We start from the raw sequence: 27,087 nt of genomic DNA, 5'->3' as shown, positions 1-27,087 counted from the left end.
TTTGTACACTTTAATTTTCGTTTTTAATACACTTCTAACTCTGTTTTCTTTTTTCAAAACAAGCACAAGAACACACAAGGAATTGCTGGCCACAAATTGCTAAGAAACTAATAGCAATTGAAGTTCACAAAAAATTGACTTTAGAACATGTTAGGACTAATAACATGCATTGGAATCATTTTATGAGCACTCTAAGATTTTATTAATGTTCAGCCAGCAATAACACCATACAAGAACAGAGATTAATGCATATAGATTCAAAAATAAAAAGGCACACAAAGGATTTAATGACAAGCAAAACAACTACACATGACTCTAAGACAAAACTAGAAGATTAAGAAATGAAAAATGTTTGTATTATTGTTTCTTTTTAGGAGTTTCTTTTTAGACCGAATATAATAGGAGTCCAATGGAAGATAAAAGCAATCCTAAAACATTAAAAAGACATACAAAGAATACCTAAGGCACACACAAAGATTGATTCACAAGAAGTAGTGCATGAATAAAAAACAAGCAAGACAATGTGAGTTTGTTCTATAGATTTATTAATGTGACACAAGAACAACTCAAGGCACATAAACTCAAGACAATAAAAGGAAACACATATAGGAACAGTTTAGACACAATATAAGATGTATTTGACCGAACAAAATTGAAAGAAAAAGCTCAAGAACGAATTTACCAAGGAGACCTAGCTCTTGATACCAAATGATGGAAAACTTGTAGAGAAACTGGATTGATGTTGATTCCTCTTCAAGTTCCTCCCTAGATCTTTGGCTCCTTGATTCTTCTTAAGCTTCTCCAAGGTCTGCAATGGAGGAAGAGACCTTGGAAGCACCACGGTTTGGTGGAAAACTCTCTCAAGAGACGCCACTCCTAGGAGAAGAGATAAGTCTCTTCAATTCTCACCACACTATTCTATGGAAGGGATAAGATAATTGGACGAATATCAAAGAGGTTTGGACTTTTAGAAGAGAGAAAGATTGCTGAACAATTTTCGGAAATCACTCTCAATATATGCCAAAAGATTATTACAAATGAAGGAAAAATAGTTATATAGGGTGAGGGAAGCTTGTGGTGCAATCTAGGCTAACTATGGTTCAAGAGAACCATGGTTAGCTTAACTTGACCGGTCTAGTTAGCCTTGGGAAGCTTGTGGAGCAAGCTTCTAACTTAGAAGCTTGGAAAGTAAGCTAAGTTAGAAGCTTGTGCTATAAGCTTTCCAAGTGTACAAGTGAGACTAGTAATTCTGGCTAAGGTTCTAAGCTAGGCGGCCAAGCTTGTTTCTCCATGTTTAATCCAATCCAAAATTTTGGAGTTGGTTTAGTTAGGTTCACCATATGATGGTGAGGCCTAGCTAAATCAATTCCTTGAAAAATATGGAGCAAAACAAGCCCAATATGTAAAATTTGGCCTAGGCCCAGTCCTAGCCCAATTACTATTGCACCTACACACCTTGCTATTTGTCACCCCATTTTCACTACTGAAAAATACAAAAATGGATGACCTAGAATACAAGGTCAAATGGAGCAAAAGTCTCCAAGTAACATACCCTAAATTCTAAAAGGATAACCTAAAATAAAAGAAAGAAAATGCCTTACAAATACAAAGGCAAAATACACCTATACAAGGACTACTATGTACAAGGTACAAGAAATCAAACTATACAATGTATGTACAATAGAGACTATGAGACTAAAAAGAGGAATCATACTCAATACTCATATTGAGCATAGGTCTAAGAAGCACCTCCTCTGTAGAAGCCTCCTATAGCCTCCTAACCATAGACCTAGTTAAAGGCCCAATGGTCTTCAAGTGTGAGCCTCCTTGGATCAACCTTCACCCTTCTTGGTTTTACCTCTTCCAAAGGGATCCTTGGGGATTAGATTTCCATCAGTGGTATTATTTGATGATTGTTGTAATTTTTACTCAATTTTTGAATTTTTACCAAATTGAACACTCTATCTTATGCAGGTCATATCTTGAGCTTCCAAACTCTGATTGGGATGTTATTGGAATAGTTGGAAAGCTTGGAGAGAGTGCTACAACTTCTCTTTTAAATTCCAGAGCTAATTCAGATAAAAAATGGTTCAAAAATGCAAAGCAAAGTTGTGTCCCACTGTAGTTTTATTTTATTGACTACAAGAAAATGGCAATTTTGCGACAGTTATATGACCTACATTACGACGGTTAGAGCTGCCACAAAGACACCATTGCGACGGTTCACCAACTATGCAGAAAGTCTGTCACGAGTGAATTTTGAGACGGTTACTAGAGTCGTTGCACAAACCGTTGCAAAATTGTAATTACGACCCTTATAGCACTCGTCGCACTAACTACCTCTAAATCAGTCGCTAAATATTTATTTTTTATTTTATTAAATTTTTTAGACGTCTCAAATTTGGTTGCTATTCTTCTCAAGGATCCTATTTCACAATACTTCACTTTTTAGCATGTTTTGTCCTTACTTACACAATTTCTGGGAAACTTCCAGAAGGTCACCCATTGTAACAGCCCAATTTTCACTGGGCCAAGAGCCCAATTAAGGTGGTTTAGTAGCCCCGAACAGGCCATTCTAAATTACTAAATAGACCAACTTTTTGTAGCCAAGAATGGGTCGTTCCGGATTTGGAACGGGTCATTCCAAACCATTAAATTTGCCTATGATTCCTAATTGAGAATGGGCCGTTCAAGAGTTGAGAACAGGCCGTTCCAAAATATGATCGTTGTAAGTATTAAATGCATCCCAGAACGGGCCGTTCTGGTTTGAGAACGGGCCGTTCTGGATGTGATTTTTACCCATAATTTAAGGGTCCAGAATGGGCCGTTCCAGATTTGGAATGAGCTGTTCCAGCGAAGCCTGATGCCTATAAATTGAGCTCTTTGCCACTCGCAAAAGGCACACCTCTCATTTTCTGATTTGTTTTCTTCTGCTCTCTCTTCTTTCCTCTACTTTCTGCTTCAGATCGAGGGGAACCCAGCGAGGGAGACCAGCCAGATCTTGTGTAGGTTCAGCTTCTACATATCAAGGTACGAGGGAAAATGGAATTATTTATATGTAGAGTTACATGAGGGAATTGGGTAGAGGAAGAGTCCCTTAAGATTATGAGTAATTTTATAATTATTTCTGTTTGAGGAATTGTTGATCCCATTAGATTCTGTATGTGTTGAGGATTAGAAATATATATTTAATTTGTAAAAATGATGATCTGGGAGAGAGAACGAAATTGTAGAAAAGTGCCTGTGAGTTAGGTTTTGGAATAATTGGGGGGTTTTACCATTGATGTTAAGATTATATTAAATTGGTAATTCCATTGATTATTATATTAATTTATGAATGTTATTGTTATATTACTTGATAAGAATTGATGATCCAGATGTGAATTGATTGAGGGGTGTGTAAACCCTTATTTTGTTGGACTTATCTGTTGTGTATATGGAATTATGTATGTGATATGGAATTGAGCTATGAGATGAGATGTTGTATGGATGTGATTATGATTGTGATTGTGGTTCCTCACATCAATGAACAGGGATGGCACGACCCTTGGGTAAGTGATGCTACAGGGAGGGCGTGACCCTGGCATGGTGTGGGATGAGTGAGACAATTAACACGTATCACTTATGTCAGTTGTGGCGTGGCCTTGACATAGTGTTAATTGTAAGAATTGTGTAGATTGTGATGTGATTGTGATTATTCACACCTATGACCAGGGGTGAGCACGACCCGGGATTGTTACATGGGTATCGTGACCTTGGTTAACATGTCAGGGGTGAGCACGGCACTGGGTTAAGGGTAACGTGACCTTGGCACAGTGTTATATCAGGGGTGAGCATGACCTTGGATTGTTACGTGGGTATCGTGACCTTGAATAACATGTCGGGGTGAGCACGGCCTTGGGTTAGGGGTAACGTGACCTTGGCACAATGTTATATCAGGGGTGAGCACGGCCTTGGATTGTTAAGTGGGTATCGTGACCATGAATAACATGTCAGGGGTGAGCATGACCCTGGGCTAGATATGCTACAAAGGAATCGTGACCTTGGCACAGTGTTATATCAAGGGTGAGCACGGCCTTGGATTGTTAAATGGGTAACGTGACTTTGGCATAATGTGAAGTGTAAGATTTGTGATGATTGGTGTGATTGCAAATTATGACGTGATGATGATGTATGATTGATCGAGTTATGATATGTTGTGATGAGAATCCACTAGTGAATCCTCAAGAACCATGCAATGCTTCTCGGATTCCTTGGATGGTTGTTAAGGAAGAAGACTCCAAGTTGCACCAAGGTGACCTAGGCTTGCTCTAGCCAAGTCCGGAAGAAGAAGAAGGATCCTAGCTCTACAAGGAGAGGAGCTCAAGAAGGGTAGAGAAGGGATCAAGTGACTTTCGGAGGGGGAGAGTTCTAAGAAGAGAAATCTCATGTATATCATCCAAAAGTGTTTACAAGTTTTGGCCATATAGAATTTATAGGGAAAATTAGGTCAAGGTGAACCATGGGTTAGCCTAAGGTTAAGTGAAACCATGGTATGGTTCACTTAACCTTAGGCGCCCAAAATTTGAATTCAAAATTCAAATTTTGGAGCCTAAACTCGGATCACACCATGTGCACTTCATTTGGAATGTCATTAGGCTTCCATTTGAGTTGCATTTCGGTCACACCGAAATGCATACCAAATGTGAAACTAATTACATTCTAATGCAAATACACATGGAACCTAAATAACCCTAAATTCAAATGACCTTCAAATGAAATCCTAATCTAAATGGCCGGAAATACAAGGCCTAAAAGAAATACAAGGCTCTAAGGCCCAATCCTACACTACTCCTAATCTACTTGGGCTTGAGTCAAAGCCCAACTAAACAATGTGATGGGCTTTCCTTGAGCTTGGGCCCACTCCTCTTGTATCCTCCTTGCCATAGCCCTAGTAGTTGGGCCCTTGGCCCATGGGCTTTCTCCATCATCCCCTCCCTCTTGAAGAGGATTTGTCCTCAAGTACAAAGCATCCTCCTCTTGGGTAGCAAGTCCTGTAAAGAGAGATAAATCAGAAACATTAAAACTAGGACTAACACCATATTTAGAAGGGAGATCTAGGACATAGGCATTATTATTTATTTTCCTAAGGATTTGATAGGGTCCATCTCCTCGAGGACTAAGCTTGGACTTTCTTTTAGAAGGAAATCTATCCTTCCTAAAGTGCAACGATACCCAGTCACCTTCTTTGAAGACAACTTCCTTTCTACCCTTATTATTATATTTTTTATATTTTTCAGTTTGGGACTGAATATGACTTCTAACCCTCTCATGCAATTTTTTAACAAATTCAGCCCTAGATGTGCCTTCTTTATGAATAAAGGAAGCAACATCCGGAAGGGGCAATAAATCTAAAGGAGTGAGAGGATTGAACCCATAAACAATCTCAAAAGGAGACATGTTAGTGGTTTTGTGAACCACTCTATTATAGGCAAACTCCACATGTGGGAGATAGTCATCCATAACTTTTTATTGCCTTTGAGAATTTCCCTCAACATAGTCCCTAGAGACCTATTTACTACCTCAGTTTGGGGATGACATGTGGTGGAAAATGGTAGTTTAGTTCCTAGCCTTGCCCAAAGAGTTTTCCAAAAATGGCTAAGGAAATTAACATCTCTATCTGAAACTATAGTCTTGGGTAACCCATGGAGTCTCACAATTTCTTGAAAGAATAATTTAGCAATGCTACTTGCTTCATCCACTTTGTGTCATGGAATAAAATGTGCCATTTTAGTAAAACGGTCCACAATCACAAAGATGAAATCCTTTCCTCTTTGGGTCCTAGGCAAACCAAGGATGAAATCCATGGAAATGTCTACCCAAGGAGCATTGGATATTGGCAAGGGGGTGTATAGTTCATGAGGTTTTGTGGTAAATTTAGCTTGTAAACAAGCTATGCAACTACTACAAAATCTTTGAACATCTCTTTTCATATAAGGCCAAAAGAATTTCTCTTTCAAAAGTGAAAGAGTCTTCTTAATTCCAAAATGCCCCATGAGTCCACCCTCATGGCTCTCCTTTACCAAGAGTTTCCTAATAGATCCTTGGGGTACACAAAGTTTATTTTCTTTAAAAAGATACCCCTCAGAAATATAGTACCCTTGATAAGGTTTTTGAATACATAAAGAATAAAAGTTAGCAAAATCAAGGTCTTTCTCATACAATTCCTTGATGTCATCAAACCTAGTATTTGTGAACCTAGGATATTCAACAAAACATGCCTTCTTGACAAAGCATCAGCTACTACATTTGTAGAACCTTTTTTATATTTGATGACATAAGGAAATTGCTCAAGGTACTCAACCCATTTCGCATGCCTCTTATTTAATTTATGTTGACCCTTCAAATATTTAAGTGATTCATGATCACTATGAATAACAAATTCCTTGGTCACAAGGTAATGCTCCCAAGTTTGAAGGGCACGAACTAAAGCATACAACTCCTTGTCATAGGTAGGGTAGTTCAAGGCAGCCCCATGAAGTTTTTCAGTGAAATATGCTATGAGGTGGCTACCTTGTAACAACACAGCTCCTATGCCAAGACTAGAAGCATCACATTCTAGCTCAAAAGTTTTGCTAAAATTAGGGAGAGCTAGAACTGGTGCTTGAGTTAGTTTTTGCTTAAGTTCTTGAAAAGCTAAATTATGTTTTTCTTGCCATAAAAGGACCACATCCTTCTTCACCAACTCATTGAGAGGTGAAGCTAATATAGAGAAGTTAGGAACAAATCTTCTATAAAAGCTTGTCAAACCATGGAAGCTCCTAACTTCACTAACATTAATAGGCCATTCTTAGATGGCTTTGATTTTCTCGAGGTCCACATGAACCCCCTTTTGCTTACCACAAACCTTAGAAAAATAACATTATCCACACAAAAAGTGCACTTGTCTACATTGGCAAACAAGTGATTGTCTCTAAGAACTAGTAGGACTTGTCTTAGGTGATCCACATGATCACTAAGACTTTGGCTATAGATTAAAATATCATCAAAATAAACAACTACAAACCTACCAATGCAATTCCTAAGGGCATGATTCATTAGCCTCACGAATGTGCTAGGTGCATTAGTAAGCCCAAAAGGCATTACCAACCATTCATATAATCTAAACTTAGTCTTAAAAGCAGTTTTCCACTCATCACCTTCCTTGATTCGAATTTGGTGATATCCACTCTTAAGATCTATTTTGGAAAATATGGATGACCCATGCAATTCATCAAACATGTCATCAAGCCTAGGAATTGGGTGCCTATATTTTATGGTGATGTTGTTGATGGCACTACAGTCACAACACATCCTCCATTTTCCATCTTTTTTTGGCACCAAGATGACAGGCACAGCACAAGGGCTTAGACTCTTTTGAATCCAACCCTTATCCAATAACTCTTGTACTTGCTTCTCTATCTTTTTAGTTTCTTGTAGCTTGGTCCTATAGGCTGGTCTATTGGGAAGACTAGCCCCAGGTACAAGATCCATTTGATGCTCTATTCCCCTAAAAGGTGGAAGTCCCACTGGGCCTTCACTAGGAAATACATCATCAAATTCTTTCAAAAGATTTTTAACTTCAAGAGGTAGAGAAGTTTCCAAAGAACTTGTGGCAGTGCATGTTAGTGTTCCTCTACACATGAGGATATGAGAAGATGGTTCAAGGAAGAGAGAGGTTTTGTGTAAAGTTTTTGTATCAAAAATCTCTTCTTGAACTATCTCTAGAAAAGGAACACTTGTCTCTCTAGAATCCTCTTGGTCACTAATTTTTAGAAGTTTTTTTTTCAATTATTTTTTTGTTTTCCTTTCTCTTGCTCATGTTTGGTCTTCATTTGTACTTGATCTTCCATCACTTGTGAAGGTGATAGAGGATGAAGCACAAATTTCTTACCCTTATGAGTGAAAGTTATTTTATTAGTTAAGCCATCATGATGAGTTTGTTTATCAAATTGTCATGGCCTACCCAATAAAATATGACAACCTTCCGTGGGAACTACATCACATTTAACTTTATCTTGATAGTTCCCAATAGAAAACTCTACTTTCACTTGTTGGTTGACCACCATATCCCCATCATCATTAAGCCAACGACGTTGATAAGGTTTGGGATGGGGTGTGGTAGTCAAGCCCAACTTCTCAACCATCCTAGTTCTACAACAATTGCACCAAGATCCATTATCCACTATGAGAGAACAAGCCTTGTTTGAAATATTACATCTTGTGTGAAAGATGTTCACTCTTTGGGATTGTGTATCACTAAGTTGGTTGTTGAGGACTCTTCTCATCATAAGAAGTTCCCCATTGTAAGGATAAGTGACCTCACATGACTCTCCCTCACTTGCTTCTTCTTCATCCTCACTTGAAGATGAAGATGTAATAGCTTCATCTTGGCTACTATAAATGTCTTGGCCCCTTAGAATCGTGACTTTTTTGTTAGGGCATTGAGAAGCAATGTGGCCTCTCCCAAGACACTTAAAGCACTTTATGTCACTAGACTTGGTGCTAGTGTGTGAGGTGTTGTTTTTTTTTTTTTTTTCTTTACCCTTGTCTAGATTTTTGGAGGAGTCAAAGGTATTTTTCTTTTCAAAAGTATTTTTCTTGCCCTCCCTCTTGTATTCAACCTTTGAGTAAGGAGATGAGTATGAGCTTATTTTGATATTCTTTCTCAAATTTTGTTGTTCAACCTTGATATAAAGTTGAACCAAGTCATTCAAATCTCTATAAGGAAAAAGCTCAACCTTATCCCTTATCTCAAAAGTCAATCCACTAAAAAATCTAGCAATAGTAATATTTTCTTCCTCCCTAATGCCAGCCCTCATTATGTATAACTCCATCGTTTGTCTATACTCTTCCACAGTCATATTTCTATGATAGAGTCTTTGGAGCTTGTTGATAAGCTCCCTAGTGTAATAAGAGGGAATATGCCTCCTTCTCAAGGCACTCCTTAATTCATTCTAATATTGAATTGGAGGATCATTATGGAGACGCTTATCCCTCACAAGGGAAGTCCACCAATACATGGCATGACCTTGAAAGCTTAAGGTGGCTAGGGATACTTTTCTTTCTTCATTCACTTGATGGCAAGTGAAGATTTGTTCAACCTTCATCTCTCAATCAAGGTACCCCTCAACATCATCTTTGCCATGAAAATAAGGGAGATCTACCCTAGATTCCATTGCCTTTGGGGTCCTATGAACTCTTCTAGGAGGTTGTTGGTAATGTTCACCTAAAGCTAGGCTATCATCATGCATGGACTCTCCTAGAGTTGAACTATGAGTTTGGGAGCTATGTCTACTTCGGTGCCTGTGGTGTAATTTTTCTTCTTTCTCCTTTAACAAACGAATCTCCTCCTCCAAAAGAGCAAGTTGAGCCTCTCTTTCAAGTTTTTCGTTGAGTCTTTGTTTGGACTCTTGCTCTTTCCAAATTTTAAGTGATCTTAATTCATGTGTTACTTTTGACATGTCATTGTAATCACTTGAATTACTATCACTTTGAGGAGTAGAAAAATCTTCCATTATAGGAGAAAGATTTCTTTTGATAAAAGAAGTTTGAAAAGCAATTTTTATACAAGGCTAAGACTAAGTACTTGGAGGACTAAGTATACAAATTAAACTTTGAAGGGAGGTGAGCTACTAAGAGCCACTTAATAACCAAGCCTCTTCAAGTAAAAATTACTAATCCCCCTTGTAGTTAATCTCTACCAAAATCTTTTTAATGAAAATTATTTTTTTGTGATTCTGTGAACTAAGATATACTAGACGAATAAAGCAATTAAAAACAAGTATGATTGCAAGAAAATAAACTATCTAACGTGTCCTAGGGTGAGAGCTTGAGAGATACCAAAGATCAATCAAGGACCACTCTCACCAAGTTCTAACGAAAATGAACACCTAAGGAGAGATGGTTGTGTACGAAAGACACACCCAAGACACTCCTTCAAATGGCCAATTACAAGTAATTACAAAGCTGAACAGCAAAAGAAACAAGTGGCTTAAGGATAATTCAAAACAGCTACCAAAGATTAGTGAGGGATTAGTGACCAATTTTGCAACAAAATTTCAAGTTAGTAAGGAAAAGTTGGTCTCTAAATCCGTCACTAATACTTCTATTTTTTTTTAATTTAATTACAAATCAAGTTGAATCTCCAAAGTATCTCCACAGATGTAACAAGTCCAGCAGCCACAAATTTCCAGCCACAAGTGTTTGGTGTTTGAGAATTTGGTAGCCAAATCCAAGAGTACTCCTTCCTTTCTCCTCCTTTTCTTAGTCCTCTTTTGATGACCCTTGTAGAAATAGCTTCTAAGGAGATAGGCTAGGTCAAATATAGGTCACATTTGAGTTCCAAGGTGAACATAAACAACAAAGATATTTGAGAGTGAAAGAAGACAAGAGTAAAGTATAGAAGAAAACAATATAGATGACAAGGAATAAGAGTTGGCTAGGACAAGAAAGAAGTAACCTAGAAAGGATCTAGAATTGATTAACAAAACCAAAACACTCAAGATATGTAAGCTGAAAACCATGTATACAATGAACAATGGCAAACCGAGAGAAACTTTGTGAACAAAACTCCTTATATGGCTTTTTCTTTTAGAATTTAGGTTTAGCACTTTTTTTTTAATCACTTTGCTTTCATATTTTTCTTTGAAACTTTGTTCTATATTTTTTTTTATCTTAGGAGATTGCCTTTTTCTTTACACAATATGCAAACACCACTCTCGGTCACACTTAGAATTAGGCACAAAACCATATTCAAATTTGAAGTGCAAATGGCAACAAAATTAGGTTAAAATGACATGTAAATGCAACATGCTTTTTAGGCTTGCTTGTTTGTTTAGCACATGCACGATTTTGGCTCTCAATTCAAATTTCAAATTCCAAATTAAACACAATTTTTAGCGCACAAGTTCTCACACACAAATCAAACTCACGGATTAGAGAAAAAATATTTCAAGATGCAAATGAAAAGAAAAGGTTAACAAGCATAGCTAAGAATGATGAACAAGTAAAGGACTACACAAAACTCTTAGACATGGATTCCAAATAAAATGACTCAAACATATATGGACCGAATAAAATTTCAATTAAGACTCAAATAAAACAAAAAGAGCATAGGCAGAAAATTCCTAATAGGCAAAAGAATTGGAGCATGATTCATGGAAGCAAATAGTCATAAACGCACAAATGAATCATTCAAGCAACATGATACTAGATCCATCAATTTTTAAGGCAAGAATTAGATCTAGGAAAGATTAAACTCTAAAGTGACAAGACACAAAATGAACAAGATGATCAAGATGAACAAGATGAACACAAGAACAAGATGAACCACGGATCAAAATTCAAAAGACAAGATGATAAACTTATCTCTTGAAGACCGAAGCTCTTGATACCACTTGATGAGAATCCACTAGTGAATCCTCAAGCTTATCAAACCAAAGGCTAAATATGTATTTAACAAGCCTGAACAAGTAACTATTTGTGAATGGGTTAAACAACTTAAGCTACCTCATAGGTATAGGCATGACAATCTAATACGATCCCGTGGGTACCCGTCCGAACCTGCCCCGATTTGGACAGGGATAGGGATATTAATACTTGCCCCGTCCCCGCCCCCGTCTAGCTTAATAATTAATTAAAAAATTATTCTTATACATATATAAACCAAAAGTAGAGACCTTTATATGTAAAAATTTGTATTATCTTATTTTAAAAAAAAAAATTCATATTTATTAGAAACAAAAAAAGTCCATCAGCGGAGGTGGGGGCGGGGAAACCCGAACGTCGTCGAGGACGGGGATGGGTACCTAGATTTTACCCTTAGCAGGTACCAAAGACGGGGGAGAGTGCGGTTTAAATCTGCGGGGGCGGGGGCGAGGAACATAAAACATGCCCCCGCCCTGCCTCATTGCTATGCCTAGATGGGTATGCTTCAAATTTTTCTAGATGAGTTATATAAATAGGGCAAAGTTAAAGGAATGATGAGTCATGATTGTCATGTCTTTTTGTAATGATTACTTCCCACTGCATTTTACTCTCAACTAAAAGCTATTTGGAAGCCACTTGTTAAGCTCAGTCACTTATTTAGAGAATTGACTTGCACAACTTACATGTATACCAAATGATAGATAGGGAACATGTCATTCCTATCCTATTGTGTAAGTTGGAACAAATTTTTCCTCCAAGCATTTTTGATTCAATAGAACATTTTCCCATTCACTTGCCTTATGAAGTGCAAGTTGGTGGTCTAGTTCAATATCGTTGGCTGTATCCATTTAAGAGGTATATATTTTCAAATAAGAACCCTTGAAAGAAAAGGTAAAAAAAAATAAGACTAAGGTAGAAGATTCTATTGGTCAAGCCTATTTATTAGAGGAGAAAACATCTACCTTTGCTTCATTTTACTATGCATTCGTAATAGACACGAGAAAGACTAGAATACCACATAATATTGATGAAGGTGAAGGTTCATCATCTAGTACTCCAATTTCTATTTTTAACTATTTGGGACATGTAAGTGGAAAATCCCACCAATATTACTTAGAACAACATGACATGATAGCTTATCACTTGTACATTCCTCAAAATTGTGAAGAAGTGGGGTCATATCTAGAGTAAATTGACATAAATGACATTTTGTTCATAAGTAGCTATTACAACTTATATTTTCTTCATATTTAATTTGGTTGGTTTATTTTTGTAGCATATTTGCCAACTCCCTCAAAGAGTTTCACTCTAATATATTGAATTCTCAAATTGATAAGGAAGTAGCTTCCCATTTTCCAAATTGATTTAAAGAATATGTTATATAATGAGATAATGTTAGAATCAAGGCTTGATGCTTAATTAAAGTCTAAACCACTAATGTATTTAGACTATGTTGGTTTATAATTAGAAAAATATATCAAATGTGATGTTGTTTGAATTGATTCTAAATTAACTTTAGACTTTAGATGTATCATCTTATAATTTTTTATATTTATAAAAATAATATTATTTCATCAAAATATAACATTAAATTACATTTTCATAAATTTCAATCTTATGCATTACATATGTTCATTATCTAATCAAAAATAAAATATTAAGAGTGTTTGATTTTGAGAATAAAAGTTTCACTCTATAAATTTTGCATATGATTTTACTAACAATTTTATAATTTTTCACAAAATTATTTGGGTTTGAAATTTCATAACATATTATTTCAGCACTATAAAAATATTATTTTACTTCTTTACATCAATTGTAAAATAATATCAGTACAACATAATGCATTGATATTTTAGAAATTTAAAATAGTTTTATATTGACAATTAAAGATTTAGGGGGGTGTATTGGTTTAGGATTTTGTAGGATTTTAAAAGACTTTTTTTTAGTAAAAAAGTTCATTGGTATTCAATCAAGATTTTATATCACTTAAAAACAATCCAGTGGTATTCAATCTGGATTTTCAAGATTTTTTAAAGAGTCCATTAAAATCCATTGGTATTCATTTGAGATTTTTTACAACTTAAAAACAATTCATTGGTATTCAAAAATATAAGGATTTTAAAGGATTGTTGTGTGAGAGGGATTTTGAAGGGTTTTCTAGCTAGTGTTATCTATAAATACTAAATTCATAAAACAATCTCATCCAAACCCATAGGATTTTGAAGGATTGTTTGAAGTGACTTTTCAATAATTTTCAAGTGAGTTTTTCATCTTTTTTTTCTATGCTCCTGTCTTCTCCATTTGTTCTCTGCTAATAATACTGCACTATTATTCATTGTTCATATATAATATTGTAGTACTGTTTTCATCCCATTCCCCTATTTTGTGAAACTCCGATATGTAAATAATAGTGTTATTGACTTGCTCTATTTTTCTGTTCGTTCTCTTTAATTGACTTGCTTTATTTTATTCTATGTAGTTGAATTTGTTCTTTTATATAACACAAAAAAATGCTTGAAATTTTAACTTTTAAGTAGTAATTTTTTTATAACACACGTCAATAAAAGAAAAAGGTGAAAGATGAAAATGGATCTTAGTTGGAGGAAGAACCCTCTCCGCATAAAAACTACAATCTCTCTCCTTTCCTTAAGTTTGTTACTCTTATCCCTCCTCCTTTTATGACTCAACAATTATTTTATTTTTTTTATTATGAATTTTTCTTTTTATTTTTATATTGTGAAATTAGGAATTTTTTATATTTTAAAAAAATAAAATTAACATAAGACATTGCAGTATCTAATTTTTTTAGGGTTTAGGATTTATGCCTTCATTAGCTTATTTTTTAAAAGAGGAAATATTGTTAAAATATTTATTAGAATAATTTACATTTATAAATATCGTTAAAAATTATCATTTAATATATAACTAAAATAATATATATATATATATATATATATTCTCTATATCTAAATGCTTATTTTTTAAATAATAATAATAATTATAATAATTATTATTATTATACTAATATTATATATATTGCATATATAATTAGGTAAATATTTTTTTGTGGATTGTGGATTTCCTAATCGACGCTAATTTTTAGCTCTATTTCGAGGTGTAAGATATCATCTACAAGATTTTGCAGGTCAGGGTAATGACCATGAAAATGAGAAAGAATTGTTTAATCTTCGTCATGCATCTTTAAGGAATGTGATCGAGAGAATATTTGGTATTTTTAAATCAAGGTTCACAATTTTTAAGTTAACACCTCCATTTTTATTTAAGACACAAGTAGAACTTGTATTAGTATGTGTAACACTACATAACTTTCTACGTAAAGAATGTCGTTCTGATAAATTTCCAATTGAAGCGGTGGATGAACCTTCATCTTCAACGTTACCAATTAATGAAGATCATACTTTTGAACCTATTATTCAAACCGAGGAGCAAGAGCGAAAAGATGTTAATACTTGGAGGACTAGTATAGCTATGAATATGTAGGTGAATGCTATTTAAGAAGATAAGATATTATGGAGAATTATTATTATTATTTATCTAGACATTATTATTTTTTATTATTTTAGTTTTTGACTCTTTTTAAATTTGAATGTATGAATTTTTTTTTGAAATCTTATGAAATGTCAAAAATCCATGAAAATTCTACAAAATCCACAAAATCTCATAGAATCAATTAAAATCTTGATTTAAAAGTCTTGTAGAATCCATTAAAATCCTGATTTTAAGTCTTGTAGAATCCTGCAAAATCTTAAAAGTCATGAAAATCCTACAAAGTCTTTTAAAATCTGCAGGAGTTTTTTTAACTAAAAAAGTCCTTTAAAATCATAATCCAATACACCTCCTTATAGTCTTTTATTTATTAAAACATCTTTATCTTTTACATTATTTCTGGTTACATTGAATGCTTTTTAAAAACCCATGATTTTCTTTTTCAAAGTCTATAAAAATCATTTAATTTTTTTAAAATTATTTTTCTATAAATCAATTAAGTTTAAATCCAATATCCTTCGCAATTCAATACACCTAAGAAAAATGATTAAATTATACTTGTGGTTCCTCTATTTTTTTATCAATTTGCAAATTTGATCCCTTTATTTTAAAATAGAGATATTTAATCCTCTAATTTTAAAAATATGAAATTTTGGTCTTCCTATCAAATTAACATGTATGAATATTTCAAAAACTTTTATGAGTAACTAAACATATTTTAATTATTATCAAGAATCATGATTTTTAGGATTTATAATTTGAATCATGATTTCTAGGTATGAAAAAACCTCTCTCATACCAAATGCCCCTCATGAGTTTATGGTTTAGCATTTAAGTAATATAATATTTGGTAATATGACATGTAAAAATAAAAAAATTTAAAAAAAAATACAAATAAAAAATTTATTAATAAAATAAATATCAATTACTCATTAAAAATAGATATATACGAAAAATATTTTGTGTTATTTTTAATTTTCATATCCACATTTTGTATCACTTGATATTACATTAGTTAACAGGTGATCATCAACAAACATTAAATTAACCAAAAGAATCAAAATTTCATATTTTTAAAGATAAATGACTAAATATCTATATTTTAAAATAAAAAATCAAAATTGCACATCTATATCTATATTAATTTAATAATCTATAACTATTATAAAGGGGATACAGGAGATGTAACCGTTTTTTGGTTTCTATTTTTCAATGGACCATTATACCCCTATAAGTATAACTATTATAAAGGGGATATAGGAGATGTAACCGCTTTTTGGTTTCTATTTTTCAATGGACCATTATACCCCTATAACTATTATAAAACGGATATAAAAGATGTAACCGCTTTTTGGTTTCCATTTTATAATGGACCATTATACCCCTAGATGTAAAAAAATCTTAAATTTTTTTTTAAATAATTATACACAACTTTCTAATATTTTATTAATGAGTAACTATTAGAGGCACGAAGTGCCTCTACCCCTCTAGTAATATATAAAGGGGATACTTCTTTTAGTAACCACCTTGATCACCACATTTTGTTGACCATTATACCCTTTCATTTAAAAAATTAAAAAAATTATATTTTTCTCAAAATCAATGCCTTAAAATTAATTGACTAATTATAACATTAGATTAACTTATATTTATTATTTAATTTTTATTTTATTTTATCGACCATACTAGTTAATATATAAGGAGATATTTCTTTTAGTAACCACCTTGGTCATCATATTTTGTTGACTATTATACCCTTTCATTTTAAAAAATTAAAAAAATAATATTTTTTTTTAAAATCAAGACCTTAAAATTAATAAACTAATTATAACATTAGATTAACTTATATTTATTACTTAATTTTTATTTTATAGCACGAGACCATACTTATTAGAAATAAAAGAAATCAAAATTATAATGTAAAAAAATAATTATTTAGTAGAAGAAGCACGTGGGAAAGGATCATTAAAAGAATCGTACTTATGAGTTATGATCTCAAATTTGGAGGTGGCATTTTGACTTTGACACCAATCCTATCCGCGTTGAGGCGAGCCGAACCGACCGTCCGAAGTGGCATCAACCAATTCTTATCCGCCACGTGTTCCCGCCAAACGCCTATAAAAATAACTCCCACCAAACCACAATCTATTTTCTCACCCCTTAACGATGCGGTTTTGCGACGTCGGTTCGCAGCCATCGTCCCCTGTCGCCGACGCGCACCTCAACAATGACATCAAGATATTCTACAGAACTTACGGGGGCGGTCCAACCAAAGTGCTCCTCATCATAGGTCCTTCATTCTTCTTTATTTATTATTTATATAAATTTATTTATTCTTTATTGCCGCGGAGATTTTGCTGATTTTAGAATTAACGCTCAGGATTGGCCTCGACCCACGAAGCGTGGGGCCCACAAATCAAGGGCTTGACGGGAACCACCGTCCCCAACGACGACGACGACGACGTTTGGACCGGAGAAGAAGGCAATGACGGCGGCATCCATGTTTGCGCTTTTGACAATCGCGGCGTCGGCCAGAGCTCCGTGCCCGTCGATAAATCCCAATACTCGTGAGTTGTGACGCTGCGTTTTGAGATATCCTGCTTCGTCTTTCGGAAATTGAAACCAGTTTGTTATTGGTGACTTTTAACGCGTGGTGGTTGTTGGGTGCAGAACCAGGATCATGGCGAAGGATGCAGTTGCTCTATTAGATCATCTAGGTTGGAAAAAAGCCCATATTTTTGGGCACTCCATGGGTGAGTGCTGAATTTGTCATTTTATGTCTGATATAGATTTAATTGTTTTTTTTTATTGGGTGGGTTCTAAGGAGATATAACCCCTTTTCATCGGGTCGACCCGACTCTTATAGGAATAAAGTATTACTTTCTGTTGTGACATTTCAAAGCTCTTACTTAAGCAACATAAGTGCTGAGCAATTTGAGCTAACGAATTTTGGCTATTCATTTAGTTCCTATTTGCATAAACTTCTAGATAGAAGAAAACAAAAAGAAAGTAAAACAAGAAGGTAAAATGAAGCTTTCTCTCATAAGTTGAAATTGTTTTTGTGCACGAGTTAAAGTCGGATATATAAAATTTGAAGGGAAAGTTGATTTTAGCTTTTGTAAAATGTTTATGGTCCCGTTGTGATAAAGTTCTTCATAAAATATAGAAGAAAATAAGAAAGTAAAATGAATTGAGCATCTCGCATATGTTAAAATCAACTAATGCACTTAAACTTTTTAGAAGTTAAATGAGATAACGTCTACAAAAGTCTAATTCAGTTGTATAAGTTGATTTTAACTTTTAAGAGAAGCCCAATTCATCTTTTCTTATTTTCTTCTCCTACAAGTGTTTATGAAAAATTTATCCAAACATGGACTAATTCATTTTAGCTTATTTTATTCTCATATAAGTATTTATTGTGAAGTTTACTCAAACAAAATCTTAGAATATGTTTGTTTCTAATTTAATTAACTTTCTATGTAAGAACAGGTGCCATGATAGCTTGTAAGGTTGCAGCAATGGTTCCTGATAGAGTCCTATCCTTGGCGTTGCTCAATGTGACGGGTGGAGGTTTTCAATGTTTTCCTAAGGTATTGTATTGTCCTTATCATCTTTTGGGAAACCTCCAATTATAATCGAGGAAAGGATACTTCTTTTTCTGTTTATTGAGACGACTATGAATATATGATTCTATGAATTTCAGAGAACGTTGAGCTGCTGCATCAGAAAACTGATGCGATTGGTTGGGAAATATCCCCTAATCTCCGCTTGCACCTGTTGTGGATTTTATCTTACTGCTTAGCTCTAGTCATCTTTAACAATTGAAATAAAAGAATTGGAGTTTAATAAATTTCCATGAGGTTGATACTGGTAGAAAGGAAATAAAGTAAAGATACATTAGCAATAAGAAAAGAAAATGGTAATCCTCAGTTGTAAGATGCAGCCAATTTGATACTATCCATCAAAATATTTCTATGTACATTCTTGTAATTGTTCATATGCTTAATCTATACTAATCTATACTAATATATAAAGGAGATACTCTTTTTGGTAACTACCTTGGTCTCCACTTTTTTGGACCATTATACCCTTTTATTTTAAAAAATTAGAAAAAATATTTTATAATCAAATTTAAGAATTTGAAACTAATAAATCATTTTTACAATAATTACTTTTGGTTTTCATTTTTACGTAAATCAATTTATCCTTTATTTATTTTTTAATAACTACCTTTTTATGAGTAACTTCTCATTTTCTTTCTTTTAATTTTTTTTTAATACAATACAGGCACGGAGGGCCTTTTTCCTGCTAGAATATAAGAAAACAGATCTGTATTTGCTGTGAGATAGAAAAATTCTTATCCATGTTTACACTAGTTTCAAGTTTTGGGCACCACGAACTTGAACACAGTACCTGAAATCCCAATAAGGTGGCTTACTTGTCTTATTTTTGCAGTTGGATCGAAAAACATTATCTATTGCTTACCGTTTCTTGAAAGCAAAGACTCCTGAACAAAGAGCTGCTGTAGATTTGGACACCCACTACTCACAAGTAATAACATTTTCTTGGTTTTGTTCTTTATTTCTGTTAACCAAGAACAATTTGTCTTCCTAATCTCTCCCCAACTATGACAAAAGTAAGTGTGGATTTGAAGAATTGAATCACTCAGTATGTACTCAAATCATATCAAAAGAGTATGGGTCTTGTCATGAATATTAACATTTAGCTGAAGGTTGTGTATTTCTTGTCTAGTAACCACTCTGAGCTACAATTAATGATAGCCTGGAAATCTAAGTTCATTCTGTCCTTGGTAAGAGAGATAAGTTTTTTATATGACATGCAGGAATATCTTGAGGAATATGTTGGAACAGACAAGAGGAGAGCTGTCTTGTATCAGGTACGGTATACTAAATAGGCTTATCTTAGTTAAGAGGATGTTTGGATACAAGTTTAAAAGAGTTTTTAATAGTTTTCTGCTGAAAATAAAGAGTTTTCTTTTTTCTTGTAGAGAAGCTCACAAAATTCTTTTTAAGCTTGTATCCAAATAAACTCTCAGTGGATGTTTTAGTGTCTGTTTTTGGATTTTATTACACTTAGGTGCTATAGCTGTGTGTTTGTTCTATGTTTAAACAGCAATATACCAGATGTATTTGTAAGGGTAAGTTTGACTTACGCAGGTGGTTGCGCATTACTGTAATTAAATAATCCAAAACTGCACTCCCAAGACTTAAAATGCATATACTAAAAGTATCAAAAGTTGTCATTTCAAAACCTGTCATTTAATGCTTGTCGTGTTTCACTGAGAATTTCTAAGATTAACAGTCTCGTGATTACTTTTGCAATGTGTAAAGGGTATTTGCTTGTATAGGAAATGGGTAATGAGGGTATTAACCTATTCATCTTACATCCACCTTTCTGATTTTTCTCAACTCGAGGAATTTTGGCGGAGAAATTAATAATTTCAAACCTATTGATATCCATAGTTGATAGAATACTGCATACGGACTCTAATTCTGCTGGTTCAGAAGATGATGTGTTAGTGGGCTTTAAGCATGACGGGCCTATGATTTGTGGAGTCTACGAGGGTAAGAAAAAGAAAGGAAAAAAGGGAGAGAATGAGGCAGCTGCTTAGGTGATAGTTAGTTAGAATATGTCAACATAGAGAATGTGAGAATAAGGGAACGATCATTATGTATTATTTCTAGTGGTTAGGCAAAGAGAGAATATCTCTTCTCTAAGGAGCATTGCTCTGGTTTTCACTGTATGAGAGCTCAGTCTCTTACTGCTATCTGATACCATTCCATTTCTTTTCCACCAATTTCATTTTTGTTCTATCAATAGTAATATCTATTGGTAGATTAAATTGAAGGCTTAAATATGATTTTAGTATCTCAAATCTAGAATAAATTTGTTTTTAATTCCTTAAATTTAAAATTAGTCTTTTTAGTCCTTGTAATTTCAAAAATTAAAAATATTATTTTAGTCACTAACTATAGTATAACTGACAGAATTGAGATAGTTGAATAACATCAATTGAATTTAATATGATGTTTAATGAAATATTTTCACTAACAAGGATAATAATACGTTAATTATGTGACACATTCAGTAATAAGTAGATGTTATTTAACAGATTCACCAACCACATTTGTACAAAAAGACTATAATAATTTTTTATTCAAATAACAGGGACTGAAAAATTTAATTTTAAATTTGAAGGGCCAAAAACAAATTTATCTCATATTTGAGAGACTAAAAATATATTTAAGTTTAAATTAAAATCAAATTAAATAAATATCAGTTTGGATTCTTTGATTATTCAATCTGTAAATATTAACTCGAGTTCATTATATGCCATTAATATCAATAAGCCAGCCAAAACCCAACTAATACTTTTTACCCATTCATGGTTTCAAGATACTTTCATTGTGTACACTAGCCCCATACAGTGTTTTCAATTAAGGAATACATTGACGAGTAGCTCTAACTGGTGAAAACTATGCATCCCTTGTGAATCATTGGCTTTTATTAGTTAACCCTTCGTTTCCTTTACCTTATTTATTTTGAATATCCAAATAAGGAGAAGGATAACACCATTTATTTAGTCCCTTCTCTTTCCCCTCTCAACCCCTATTACCATATACCAATCAGTATTAATCATCATGCTATTCTTCATATGTATTTGAAATCTTTTCCCTTATTTTCCTAATTCACTTCCACTGTCTCTTACAGCAATATGTTAAAGGTATATCAACAACTGGCATGCAATCTAACCATGGTTTCGATGGTCAACTCAATGCATGTTGGATACATAAAATGACTGAAACAGAGATTGGGGTGATCAAATCTGCAGGTTTTCTTGTTTCAGTCATCCATGGCAGGTTTGTATTGTGTTAGGAGACATTTATGTGTTGCTGCTTCGTAGGAATGTCACCATCAAAATATAAATGAAACTTGACCCCAAGTCAAGCACAAAAAGCAAATTATGCATGAAAACACTGTAGAGACTTGCACTATATGCTCTTTGTAGTTTTACCTAGATACTGAGACATTTCCTGCTTGCTCAGGCATGATATAATTGCTCAGCTATATTATGCAAAAAGACTTGCTGAGAAGCTTCATCCGGTGGCTAGAATGGTAGATCTTCATGGAGGCCATTTAGTAAGTCATGAGCGGTCGGACGAGGTATAATTTGCATATAATATATGTAATATATGCCTGATAATTTGAGTTAATAGTATACTAGCAATTTGCATGCTGTACTTTGCCTCTTGAGATGCATTGGAAATGGACTAAAGCATTTCCAAATTCAGGTTAATCAAGCACTGTTTGACTTGATCAAGGCATCAGAAATGAAGATGAGCCCACATGATTGGACTAATTTGCCAAAGACAGAATCTTGTAAGTATCCCACACTGAAGGTTATAGATTTTGTTGCACTTGGAAATTTAGCATGAGCTCACATGATGCTTGCCATGACTGTTTTCTGTAGCTTGGTGGGTTGTCAATGTGTGGTAATAATGTCTAAGCTCCAAGCAGAGACAGACCCACGTTTGTGGGAAAGGGCAGTGTCCCCAGTTAAATTTACTACTACGATATATGTTTTACTAATCTGAACCCCAGAGCCTAAGAAGGTTTGCCCCAATGGTTCACTGGATAAATTCTAATTTTTACAAACCACAGCCAATTCCTCTCTTTTGGTCTTCACTAAACTCCTTCCTTCTCAGTTGCAAAGCCCAGTTTCATTCACGAGTGTAAAACTGATAATTGGTTTCGTACATGGTTAGATGATTTGTTTATCACCCAACAGCCCAAGTCTTCACAGAGCATAGAGCCATGTTTCATTACTGCAAACCCACCCCGTCCCAGATGGATTTACAGGTGAATTCCTAATAGATGAAGTAGTTCTCATACACACCAAAAGAAAAATGATTGTTAAATTGACATTGCTTCCCATGTAAAAACTATAATAGACATCAACTTGAAAATACCAAAAAAGTTACTGGCATATTGACCAAAAGGTTTTCCCCAACTAGGGTGCTACCCACAGTTTATGGGTCTGTCACTGGCTCCCAATGAGCTGAAAGCCTGAAACACATGGTCTGTTATCATATGCTTCCTTATTTTAAATACAATACATCTATTAATTCTAACTGCAGTATGTTCTAATGAATCCAGTCCTACGCTTATGGGACCAAAGACATTAACTAATCCTGGTTGCAATATGATAGATAGCATGGCCGTGATTAAGCAAGTGTATATTAGAAGGGTTAGTCTTTCTGTTATAAGCTGCAAGTTATTCACCTCCTATTAAAGGGTAAAAACTGTATACTCTTAAACCGATAAAAAGGGAACTTTGGATAATTAGAAAATTCTAAAGGTTGGATCCAGAATTCAATAAAATTTTGATTTCCTCCCTGTTTTTGATACCGGTTCTATGACAATATATTCTTACGAATCTAGGCTTATACTGAAGTTGCAGTAATTTATCTGGATGATGTTGGAGAATAAAAGATGTGTGACTCGAGACAGTTATTAGGTGGTGGACACATTTTTTCTAATTAGATCCACTATATACTAATCTTGTGCAGGGTGGAAAGAGAAAAGGTTGTTGATCATAACAAACATTCAAGCTGGAAGCAATGTCTCCTTCAAGTGCTTCATGTTAGAAAAACTACATCTCTGCTTATTATACTTCTTCGGTATCATTGTTTTAGTTTTTGAGCATGGGAGAAAGCTTCTTAGAAGCTTAAAACCAGTTCGAGTTCGAGGTTCCCCTTCGTAGATTGAAAATTAATGACTCCTTTTGTTAATAGGTAGGTCACTAAGATTATTTTTTTTTCTGCAGAAAATAATATTAAATTTAATAAGGAAAATAGAGTTGTTTCCAAGATTTGTTATAATCATTAGCAATTCATAGACCCTGTAATTAGGACAATTTTCCTAGTTACCATAATAAGTCTAGACGATTTTCTTAATTATAATAATTAAGAAAGCTAATGATTAGAACAAATCATGCAAACAAATCAATTTTCTTCATTAGATTTGATTACTTTTATTCTAAAAATTTGTCCTTAACTCCTACTCAATGCAGGTGAGTAATATATATATATATATATATATATTGGTAAACCCTCAAAGTGAGAGACCAGATCACAGCAAGCTGAGCTCATGCATGCGGCAATGTTTACTCTGTTAACTAAGGTGGAAACTGGGGTTTCTCTGAAACAAGCAGAAAGCACAAGAGAGAAACCTTGATTTTGTGCTATTTGAGGCATGACAGTGACACTATATTAACTTCCCTTGATTGACAAGAATCCAGGTGCTCTGTATAGCCAATTAAGCGGGAGAGACGGAGGCGAGGATCGGCAATTCCACTTTTTTTTTGTACACTAATGATACATATTTCGTGATAATCTAACTCTGGAAATTCTTTTCATACACTTTTTTTGTACAGTGAGATTTGGCCATTTGGGATACTGAGCTCCAACCGAAAAGGCAAATATTTATAACACAAACATTTTATCTTGGTAAGAAACCGTTAATAATATTATTAATTTTTATTCATGTTATTTCTTGTAAAACTTTATTAAAAGATAAATAGACTTGGATTTATACAACCAACCCACACAATTTCGCCTAATAACAAAAAGAAATATGGTGGAAGCATACCTGGAAGGCTAGTATTGGGGCAAGTCTAACAAGTTTTAGACTGGGATGTCAAAATGGAATTGCAAGCTATCCTGGCGCGGGAAATTCCATCATTATTTTCACCCTGAGAACTAATTTGCTATGTTTAGATTTTTTTTTTTACAGTGTAGATTATGGTAAGACAACATTCGCTCTAAGACATCATATTTATTTTAAAATTAATAATACTAAACGTGTAACAATGGTTTGAACTTCATTTTTGTGTTTATTTTCTCTATTATTTAATTTATTGTGAAAAGAGGTATTATAAATGATGACATAAACACAAAAGTGTTGTACGAGTATTTTTGGACAGTTGAGATTTTTTTTTCTTTTTTCCTTTCTCATTTCTTGTTAATGTTTTATCAATTTATCATACTTCCTACAATATTCTTTTTATTCATCTACAATATTGCTAATATAACCTCATCCAACCATCATAATGTCACTACGAATGGCCACAACACAAGCCATGACAAATTGATTCTGGGCATAATCGTGATGCCACCATGCACGTCCACGTCTCTTGTTGTTGTCAGATTTGGACGGAGTAGGAGCCGCAATTGTATTGTATATGGTAAATAAAATGAGACAAGTCTACAAGGGGGGCGTATATTTTACGGATTACAAGTTCATTATGGAGAATGTAACTATTTGTTATAAGTTTTGAAAAATCATTCTCTGGTATTATTTATTTCAGAAAAAGTTATTCTATCATATTTTCTACATTTTTATTTTCATATAAAGGGATGAAAAAATGATATTGCATGGAAATCTGAGAAGTTATGGTTTAACACACTTTTACTTTTTTATTTATTTAAATTATTTCCATTTCGGGATTACAAAACCACGAAAAAGCAATTGTCATAAACAAGACTATTTCATGAAATAGTACTGGAATTTGATCAATTTAGAATTTAGATCTTCCACGGTAAAAGGGTATATTTAGAGCATGAAATTCACTCATAATTATTGATTAAAACAATCTAATTAAAAATTGTGATAAAATTAAATATATACATATATATATATATATATATATAATAAAATTTAAAATTAATTATAATATCTACCTTTAATTTTTTAATTAAAGGTCAAAATTGTATTTTATTATTCTTTAAAGTGAAATTTACTCATTAAAATCAAATCAAATTCAATTCATTTATTTAAGAAAATAAAATTTAGTCAAATCAAATTTATTTTATTTATTTAAGAAAACAAAATTTGTATTTGACATTTTTATTCGACCTCATTGAATTATTATAAATGGATTAATAGGTTCTTATTTCTATTATCGTGGAAAGTCCTTTTTTTTTTCTTCTTATATATGATGCATAACATTGTTATTGTTGAAAATATAATTTTAAAATGAAAATCATTTTAAATGAATGGGTAACAAATGAGTTGGAAGTTATTTTTTTTTTTTAAAGTTAAGAAAGATTACAAAAATGGTCGCAATGAGAATTAAAACTAAATTTTCATGTTTCTAACTATTCCAACTCCTCCCCATTCAACCAATGAGTTGGAAGTTTAATTGTTTTCTTTTTTTTTTTTTTTTTTGCATATATTTCTGGTAAGCCATAAATAATCAATGGGTTGACTTTTACCCGTCTATTATAATTTAACTCAAAATTTATGCCAGCTATCTAATCGACACTCCTATATAATTGCCGAACAATCAAGTCATAATTTAGCTTAATTAATTGTATGTAAAATGCTTTCTAACTCGTACATATTTGCATCGTAGTAAAATAACATGGTATTTCCATAATATATTTTGCAAGGATTATTAATCCGGAGTGGTGAGAGAAAGCGTACCTGTGCCTGGCTTGGTTTGGTTTCTGGGACTGTCATCGGAAAAAGCAAGCAACTCGCATGCACAAGAAAGGGGAGGGAGACAATAATTACGCAGAGAATCTGAGTAATGCCCAATAATATACCTCCTCTTGCTGGGAAACTAAGGAAACTCAAAGCAAATATTCCACTGGAATATGCTTATATGCTCACTCCCATGAAATTCTAATTAAGCCCAAGTGGGTCCCAACGGTGTTCCACCTAGCCAATGTTAAAATAAGAAAAGTAATAAATTGCGAGTTTATAGTTATTAGGTAGTAATACTACAATATTTAAAGCCCCAATTAACTTCTTTTTTTTATATAAATATATATGTTCTCTTTTACTTGTCAATTTTTTTTAGTAAAATTTGTTTCTTTTATTTATTTATTTTTATTTTTATTTTAAGACAATATAAATTATTGTGTGACCAATCATACTATATCTCATCTAACTGTTAATTAATTTAAACATGACAATTAATGTATGTTTCGATTGTTTAAGGTGATTTTACACAAATTAAGAAACATAATTTTCTTATTTTTCATATTTAATGTTCCTATTATATTCCCATAACTTTTGCTTCATAATAAACGTATATTAGTT

The 27,087-nt window shown here is 33.4% G+C and overlaps 1 protein-coding gene and 1 long non-coding RNA gene across 6 annotated transcripts; one reads left to right on the top strand and one right to left on the bottom strand.

Moving 5' to 3' along the window:
- Positions 1 to 8,538: 8,538 nt before the first annotated feature.
- Positions 8,539 to 26,779, bottom strand: LOC145951732 (uncharacterized). 3 transcript variants are annotated; one of them, XR_014429615.1, is made up of 2 exons: positions 24,631 to 26,779; positions 8,539 to 10,333 (listed from the first exon to the last, which is right to left on the bottom strand). It is a non-coding gene; the product is annotated as an uncharacterized LOC145951732 (long non-coding RNA). The 3 variants fall into 3 exon arrangements; XR_014429617.1 differs by having other exon boundaries at positions 8,539 to 10,320; XR_014429616.1 differs by lacking the exon at positions 8,539 to 10,333 and adding an exon at positions 13,903 to 14,878.
- On the top strand, positions 16,944 to 24,525 carry LOC109795388 (alpha/beta-Hydrolases superfamily protein). Of its 3 annotated transcripts, XM_020354872.3 has the most exons (12): positions 16,944 to 17,248; positions 17,339 to 17,525; positions 17,629 to 17,711; positions 18,448 to 18,548; positions 19,414 to 19,509; positions 19,802 to 19,855; positions 21,691 to 21,839; positions 22,026 to 22,143; positions 22,272 to 22,359; positions 22,746 to 22,839; positions 23,550 to 23,774; positions 24,053 to 24,525. In XM_020354872.3, exons 1-11 carry the CDS (start codon positions 17,125 to 17,127, stop codon positions 23,680 to 23,682), a joined length of 1,227 nt encoding a protein of 408 aa, XP_020210461.1. In that variant the 5' UTR covers positions 16,944 to 17,124; the 3' UTR covers positions 23,683 to 23,774; positions 24,053 to 24,525. The 3 variants fall into 3 exon arrangements, with proteins under 3 accessions (XP_020210461.1, XP_020210463.1, XP_020210462.1); XM_020354874.3 differs by lacking the exon at positions 24,053 to 24,525 and having other exon boundaries at positions 16,946 to 17,248; positions 22,451 to 22,839; positions 23,550 to 23,608; XM_020354873.3 differs by lacking the exon at positions 22,746 to 22,839 and having other exon boundaries at positions 16,964 to 17,248.
- Positions 26,780 to 27,087: the final 308 nt, after the last annotated feature.

Source organism: Cajanus cajan, chromosome 9 (genome assembly GCF_000230855.2).
Source record: "Cajanus cajan strain Asha chromosome 9, NIPB_CcT2T_4, whole genome shotgun sequence".
Taxonomy (NCBI): Eukaryota; Viridiplantae; Streptophyta; class Magnoliopsida; order Fabales; family Fabaceae; genus Cajanus; species Cajanus cajan.
This window is presented reverse-complemented; position numbering and strand designations above follow the sequence as displayed.

Excerpts from the sequence above, each read along its gene's own strand:
- LOC109795388 (XM_020354872.3), top strand. The coding sequence starts at position 17,125 with ATGCGGTTTTGCGACGTCGGTTCGCAGCCATCGTCCCCTGTCGCCGAC. Across the intron at positions 19,856-21,690 it reads GGAGAGCTGTCTTGTATCAG|CAATATGTTAAAGGTATATC; the intron begins GTACGGTATACT and ends TGTCTCTTACAG. Across the intron at positions 22,360-22,745 it reads TTTGCCAAAGACAGAATCTT|ATGATTTGTTTATCACCCAA; the intron begins GTAAGTATCCCA and ends GTACATGGTTAG.